Raw genomic sequence first — 7,929 nt, 5'->3', positions numbered from 1 at the left:
TTTGGAGTTTCCAGGGGAAAAATGTGGCGCCACTTTGCTTCTGCCTCCTGTGGAGGGGCCAGAGTGGAGAAGGGGGTGCTCCCCAGGGCAGGGGCTGCTGAAAAGGGGAAGCAGAGGCACCTGCCTCACCTGCTCACTCATGACTTCACGGAACCGGGATCACAACCAAAACTGTCAAGCGGCGCGACACTGCGGTCCACGTTTTGATGGCTGAGCTCCTCCCTTCCTTACCCCGCCCTGAGTGAGAGGGAAGGTGGCCCCCACGGCGAGCCCCTTGCCCCCACCTTTAGAACTCCCACTCCAGGGCCTCCTCGCGGTTGGCAGCCCTCTCCAGCCGGTAGATGATGCTGTTCAGGTTGGCCATCTTCTCATGCCGCCGCTGCAAGTTGGGGTTCACCTTGGTGCTGGGGTGCAAGGCCCCGGCTGCGTCGGCAGTGGGGCTGGCACTCGGCACTTTGGCAGGGAGGGTGCCGGGTGGGGATGGGGAGACGGGGGCTGAAGAGGAAGGAACAGGTGACACAGACATCATGAGGCCCGGCGAGGAGGCAGCTGAGGGTGAGTTCAGCGACACCTCTAGGCTGCAGCGTGAGGACTCTGAGGCCGACTTAAAACTTAGAGGGTCCGGGTGTAGCCACTCCCCGCCCTCGCTCTCCTGGAGGGGCTGTAGCGAGGGGCAGGCTGGGGTGGTCCCGCCTGGAAGAAGGAGCCCTGGGGCTGCTTCTGGGAGTCCGTCGTTACCCGGAGGGTCAGGATGCACCTCCTTGGGGGAACCTTGGCCTTTGTCCAGCTCCTTTGAGTCCTGGCTGCCTGCCTCTTCCTCAGCATCCTCAGTCTGTTCCTGTTTAATCCTCACTTGCGTCTTGTCCTGGGTGGTCAGGGGTGTGATGCTCTCCTCGGGACCCTCCTGAAGCTTTAGTTCCTTCACGGTAGGCTTTTGGTCCTCAGCCTCAGAGTTGGGGCTCTGCGGAGTGGGGTCTGGGTGGGAGTGGCCTGGCGGTAGGATGCCAGGACCCCCACTGGGGTCAAGATCTGGTTCCTCTTGGGTCCCCTCCACCAACATCTCCCGGCGCATCCGGGACCTGGGGCAGAGACGGCGGTGAGCAAGGGGCTGGACGGGGACCGGCTAACCCTGGAGTCAAATCACATGAGTGGCCTTCTGACCCCACCCACTTCCCTGGGGGTTCACTAGGCATAAGCTTCTTCACATGCAGCATCTTAGTAAGTCCTCTCAACAACTCTGCAAGGTGGGTGCTATTATTATCCCCACTTCATAGAGGAGGAAACAAGGCTCAGAGATGTTGAATGACTTGCCCCAGGTTTCACAGCCAATAAGTGGCAGAACCAGGACCTGAACTCAGGATTGTTGGATCCCAAAGCTCACAATCTAGACCTGTGCTGTCCTGTGCAGTGGTCACTGGTCACATGTGGCTCTCTCATTATTTAAGTTTTTATACTGATTACATGTTGAAATGGTTATATCTGTATATACTGAGCTAAATAAAATATATTATTACATTAATTTCATCTGTTTCTTTTTTTTTTAATGTGGTTACTAGAAAATTTTATATTATATACGTGGCTTTCACTGTATTTCTATTGGACAGTGCTGTTTTAGAGCATTTTTCAAAGTCAAACCCAGATCGAGTTTGTGCCAATAACCCCCTGCTTCTTTCCTGGAGGGACTCTTAGACATCAGCCCAGAAGGGGAAACTGAGGCACACAGAATAACTTGTCTAGGTCACCAAGGCACACAGAGGCACAGCTGAGACCAGAACCTGGGAACCCTGAACTCCAGTCCAGAACCAATCCTCTCTTCACTTCAATGGCCTCCTTGTTGTCAGAGGGAAACTTATAATGTTTTAGAGCAGGAAATGATAGGAATGGGTCTAACTCCATTAACTATTTTCCTAATAGCATGAGGTCCAGAGAGGTCAAATCACTCGTCCAAGGTCACAGAGCAACAGGGCTTCCTCAGCATCTATCTTCAATGCTGTAGCCCTCTGACCTTTTTTATTAATGACATCATATATATTAATACCATTATTTATAATATTAATAATAAAGTACATGTTACTGATAAATAATACTCACATTTATAAATTTTAATTATAAACATCATAATGATGGGTGCTCATCATGTACCAGGTGCGGGGCCAAGCACTTTTGCAGGTTATTTCATTTATTTTTCATAATAACCTTATGAGCAGGATACTAGTCTCACTCCCACTGACAAAGATTACAAGGCTCAAAGAGGCACTGGGACTGCTACGGTCACACATCCAGCAAGTAGTGCAGTTGGGCCCTGAACCCAGCAGTCTGGCTACACTCTCCTGCCTCCTTGGCTCCCTGCCCAGGTGGGGGATGGGGCCCCATCCCAGGATCCTGAGCCTGGAGGGACTGTGAAGGGTGATCTGGTTCACTTCTCTCTCTCAGTCCCTAATCCCTCCACAAAGGTGGCCTTGCCCACCTTCCAGGAGATTCTGTCATCTCCTTCAGTCCCCTCTAGAGGGAAAAGCTGCTGGGACCAGGGGGAGCGCTAGTCGTTTCCGGTAAGGTGGGATCTGAGGGTGTTCTGGGATGGCTCAATGCCTGAGCCTCTGTCATTAGAGCTTCCAAACTGTAGATCAAGTATAAATATGAGGCTAATAGTCATTTACACCATAGTAAAAATTAGTCTTTTTCTTCAATTCCTGACTCCCAAATCTATAGCAGGTCCTCCCTGGTAATTTTTTCTGAAAACATCCTATTGTTCACCTTTCCTAGAGCTCACTGAAGGTTGTAATGATACATTAATATAAGTACTCATTTAATAGTGACCTTCCCTGCTGGTCTATAAGAGATGCTAAGGGCAAGGACTTTGTCTTGTTCTCTTTGGTGCTTGGTACAGAGTTGGTGCTCAGTAAACATTTTCTAAATGAAGTAATGTATTCTTCTACAATTAGAACTCTTAGAGAGTGGTTTCTTTTGGGAGTGGAATTCTCTCTGCTCATTCAAAGCCCAGCTCAAAGGCCACCTCTCTATAAAGTTTTCCCTAGGTAGAATTCCCTTTTCCCTCAGCCCCGTATTCATTCCTGTTTAACAGCATTTATTAGGTTGTGGTAAAATTATCTGGATTGTGATTTTAAGCTCCCTAGGGCAGGGATGATAGCTTTGAACCCCGGTATCTCCTGACCCTAGCTCACTGTGCGTACATGGCAAATATTTATTGAATGAATACATTGAATAATAATAGAGGGCTCAGTTCCTGTGGGAAACAAGAGGGGAGAGAATGTCCCCTGGGAGGGAAGGAGGGCCTGAGGCTTTAAGGACCTATGTCATTTGCTGTTTGGCAGGCTCTGGGTCTGAGCAAGATAATAAGCAATATTTTACGAAGTATGTACACTTGAAGTGTTTCATTTGATCCTCAATTCAGCACTGTGGGGTTAAGTATTAGGTTCCTTATCTGTAAAATAGGGATGAGACTCAGAAAGGTACAGTGATTTGCCCAATAACACACAGCCAAGGTGGGACTTGAACTCAGGTCTGTGTGATGCCCATGCCTGGGCTGTGGAGAGAGACTTCAGGCATTCCACCCTTCCAGGCTCCTCCTTCCTCTTTCTTGGGGATCAAGAGGCTCTCCTTTCTGGCACCACAGAGGCAACAGAGGCATTTCTTGCTCAGCAGGCTTGGTGGGGGTTGCCTCAGAGATGGTCCTTGAAATCCCATCAACCCTTCTCTGCAGGGCTCTCAGGAAGCCCTTCTGCGGTCTCCTTGGAAACTGCTGGACTCAGCCAGTCAATGCCCTCAGCCAGCCCCGGGACTAAATTCCCGGGCAGCCCAGCCCACTGCAGGTCAGCTACTCCTAAGACCAGGGACTGGTGAGTGGGAGAAGGCACCATAGAAATAGGAATCACCCATTCCCTGAGGTGGATGGTGCCCAAGGGGCTGCCACAGGGGTTGCCTTTGGCCTTAGGAGTGGGAGAGGCCAAGAGCCCCAAATCGGGGCTCTGACACAAGGTTCAGTGGGTAGTTAGGGTTCCTCAGGCCTGTGCCCCAAACACCATTCCCTGTCCCTTCACAGACGCGGAGCAAGCTGGGTGAAGTCATAATAAAGACAGTGACAATAATAATGTCAACACCTACCACAAACTGTGTGCCAGGTATTTTATGTAAATACGTTAGCCCATCAAATCCTCAGGACAACTATATGAAGTAGATCCCATTATGGTTCCCATTTTCTAGGTTAGAAGACTTGACGCTCAGGGAGGTGAAGTCCCTTGCCCAGGCCTCACAGCTGGAAATGGTTGAGCTGGGATTTATCAATAGATCCAGGTCTGCCTATGTTATAAAGCACTATGGTCCTCTTATCTCCCAGAGGCCATGCTGGGCTCCCTCCAGGCCCCGGGACAGGGAAGGGGGTCCGGCTGAGACCCCTGCCCACCCTCCCAGTGGCCACCCATTCAGGGTCCCTACCTGTAGTTGTGGAACCAGTTGATGACGGTGTTGGTCTTGAGGTTGAGCTGGAAGGAGAGGAGCTCGATGGTCTGCTGGGAGGGGTAAGGCTCCAGCTGGTAGGCCTTTCTCAGTGCCTCCTTCTCCTCAGGGGCCAGCACTACTCGAGGCTTCTTGATTTGCAGGAGGCTCAGGTCCTGGGGCTGCAGGCAGGGGCTGGGGCACTCGGAGCGGGTGGCTGGAGACTCACTGTCTGAGCCGGTGCTGATGAGGCCGTACCTGCGCTTCAGGTAGGCTGGGGCGGGCGGGCGGGTGGGGGAGGGAGCGGGGGAGGGCTGAGAGCGGCCGACCAGAGGCCCATTGCTACCCGAGCTGAACCAAGCATCAGCTAGCGGCCCTCAAAGCCCTCCATGCCCCAAACGTAGGGACCCCCGCCCAGTCTCAGCCTTTTCTCCTTTCTTACTCTCCTTTCACTTCCTCCTAGCGAGACGCTCGCCTACGCACACCTGGTCATTAGCACTCTAATTGTTAACATATGTAGAAGGTTCGCCTCACAGACAGGAAGCAAGTGCTTGAAAAAGGGTGCTCTGGAGCATTCTCTTGATTGTCAGAAGTGTCCCTGAATTTCACTACTTTTGCTGGGGGCAGGGGCAGGACATTAATTTTAAACGAACATAGTAATTGCATGATGCATCTCAGCCTCAAATTGTCAAAATGTAGGGGAAAAAAGGCGCACCTCAGAATGGAGGAAGTAAGGCGTTAGGGTCTCATTTAATCCTCACAGCAATGCCCTGAGGTAGATGCTGTGACTTACTTTCAGATGAAGTAGAATGAGGCACAGAGAAGGGAAGTAACTTGCCCAAGGTCACACAGCCAGGAAGTGGCAGGACAAGTTCTCAACTGTACAGCTGTCTGATGCCAACAGCCGGACTCGGCGCTGCCCCATGTGCCGCTTACAGCTTGGCTTGACCCTGGGCCCTCATCATGAACTGCCTTGGTGCCCTGGATGACAACTTTCCAACTCCTTGTATCTTATCTCCCAACTGGACCCTGAGCTTTTTAAGATCCAGGAATCCCTTATTCACAGCATGAGACTGGGAGGGCACAAACAGGTACTCGATGCCAGCTCATTTTTTCAGGGATATAAAATAATATAGACCATGTAAGAATCTGAAATTTCTTGTCCACTTCCACAAGGGAGGATTCTTGTTTGCTGGGTCAATTCTGTGCTTTGTTGTGTAGAAGCTGGGTAATGGGCAAAGGAGGTAATACAATAGGGACGTGACGCAGAGGATGGAGGGACCAGAGAGAAAGGGGGTTTTGTGGAATATACAAAAGATTTTGGAGTAGCTGTCAGTGTGGGGAAGGATGCTGAGAGAGATGGGCTATTGGAATTTTCAGGGGAGAAGTAGTAAATGTTTTAATGGCTTGCAGTTATATTCTGTGGAATTGCTATTTCTTGCAGCTCCACACCAGACTGAGACTGGACTCACTGGGACCCTGAGTTTATCTGGGACCCTGAGTTTACCCAGTGCTTACCTTTTTTCTCCAGCTTCTTCATGTCCCTCAGCTTCTCCACATTGTGGGGGTCATTGAGCCACAGCTGCATACGCACAAAGGGCTCCCGCCCCTTCAGGCTCAGCTTGTGCCAGGGTTTTGGTCGGGACAGCAGGTCAGACACGGAGCCCTGTGTCAGCCCCAGGATGCTCTCCCCAAATAGCCGCTGCCCTGGAGACAGGGGAGGAGGGCAACCTGTAACCCCCAGGCTGGGCAGAGGTGCTCCCAGGAGACACAAGAAGTAGGCCAGAGACATGGCAGAACCTAGGGAATGTCTCCACTGACTCAGAAGGGAGGACTAGACACATGGGGGAACCCACACCCAGTGTGTATCTGGAAGAGACCTTTCTACAAAATATGAGATGGGGGCGGGCACACAGCTACCAAACAAAAATGCTTTCATAATTTAGATGTTCTTCACTCCTAGGGGATCCCTGAAATTGTCTGCAAACTTCATGTGTACAAATTAGTATCACCTTGTCAGAGAGTAAGTTGACAGTTTTTATCAAAATGTCAATGTGCATATCCTCTGATCCAGCAATTCCACTGCCTGGGATTTATCCTCCAGTTGTATTTGCCCAAGGGCACAAAGACGCATATGGACACAGTTTCAGAGGCAGCAGGAAATTGGGAACAAGCAAAATGCTCATCAGTTGGGTAAAAAATGTGGGGCATCCATGGCCTGAAAAATTTTGCAACAGTGACAAAGAATGCAGGTGGCTATTCATTCTAAACGGGAAGGGTGTCCACAAACAGTGTTAATTTTTAAAAAGCAAGTATAAGGACAGCCTGTGTGTAATTTCATCTGTCTAGAAAAAAGAAAAGAAGAAACTAGGTGAACATATATTCTTGTATGTGTTCAGAAAGTGTCAGAGAAGGGGGAGGCAGGGGAGATTTTACTTTTTTATTTAAATTTTAATTCTTTTTTTCTGTACTTTTTTTTTTTTTTTTTTTTGCGGTACGCAGGTCTCTCACTGTTGTGGCCTCTCCCGTTGCGGAGCACAGGCTCCGGACGTGCAGGCTCAGTGGCCATGGCTCACGGGCCCAGCCGCTCCGCGGCATGTGGGATCTTCCCAGACCGGGGCACGAACCTGTGTGCCCTGCATCGGCAGGCGGACTCTCAACCACTGCGCCACCAGGGAAGCCCATATTTGGTATTTTTAAATAAAGATGCCTTATTTTTATTATAGAAATTGTAGTGAAAAGTTGGGGCTTGTGTGTATCCCTCTGGGAGGGGGGCTTGACTCCCATTTGAGACTTGGAGGAGTTTGTGATTCAAAAAATTAAAGAACCCAGATTTCTCCTCTGTGCCCCCAGCACTGGATCAAGATTGTGTTAGAGTCTCACTGTTACTGGGATTCTTTAAGTCCTCCTGGAAGGAAGTTTTGAAAGCTGTGGGCTCAGGACTTTAGGTCCTTTTCAGACCCGTATTGACCTCCCTTGTGTCCCACTCTAGAGACCCAGGTCATTGTCAGATGCCTCCCAGAGGGTCCTGGATGCCCCAGGGCTGACTGGCACCCGCAGTCAGGACCCCAGTGACTGGGATCTCACTGCCAGCACTTTCCTTAAGGCAAGTAGGAGGAGCCAAGTGGGGTGGGAGGCAGCATCCCTGATTCCCACCACCCTGTACCTAGGTTGTTGTCTGTGAGGACCTCTTTGACCCTCTTGGTGATGGAGTACGTGTCCAGCTCGGGGGACATGGCCACAATCTCCTGGATGCCCCCTGTGGTCTGGCTGCCTGAGTACATCTTTCCACCCAGCGAGGAGCTGGAGCGTCCCTCCGGCTGCTGGTTCTCCTTACTGCTCTCCAGTGCCAGACTCAGGGGCTCCTGGGATGTCTTCTCCGGCGGCTCCGTGGGACTAGGGGGTGGGGATGGCGAGGACCTTGGTTCAGTGGGACTGGCTGTGGGCCACAGAGAGACAGAGAAGGCGGTTACTGCA

General features: G+C 50.9%; 1 protein-coding gene across 2 annotated transcripts in view; it reads right to left on the bottom strand.

Annotated features, from left to right (window-relative positions):
* Nucleotides 1-286: 286 nt before the first annotated feature.
* The window catches only part of CUX2 (cut like homeobox 2), a gene marked incomplete at both ends in the record, with an annotated part of 264,482 nt that continues 256,839 nt past the window's right edge, over nucleotides 287-7,929 (bottom strand). For both annotated transcript variants that reach the window (XM_079717842.1, XM_079717841.1), the window contains 4 exons: nucleotides 287-1,079; nucleotides 4,453-4,726; nucleotides 5,971-6,159; nucleotides 7,619-7,891. In XM_079717842.1, coding sequence (XP_079573968.1) covers nucleotides 287-1,079; nucleotides 4,453-4,726; nucleotides 5,971-6,159; nucleotides 7,619-7,891 — 1,529 coding nt within the window. The remainder of the gene's footprint in view (nucleotides 1,080-4,452; nucleotides 4,727-5,970; nucleotides 6,160-7,618; nucleotides 7,892-7,929) is intronic.

This window comes from Hyperoodon ampullatus (genome assembly GCF_949752795.1).
Source record: "Hyperoodon ampullatus genome assembly, chromosome: 13".
NCBI classification, from domain to species: Eukaryota; Metazoa; Chordata; class Mammalia; order Artiodactyla; family Ziphiidae; genus Hyperoodon; species Hyperoodon ampullatus.
The sequence above is the reverse complement of the archived record's forward strand: the minus strand, read 5'-3'. Positions and strand labels throughout refer to the sequence as shown.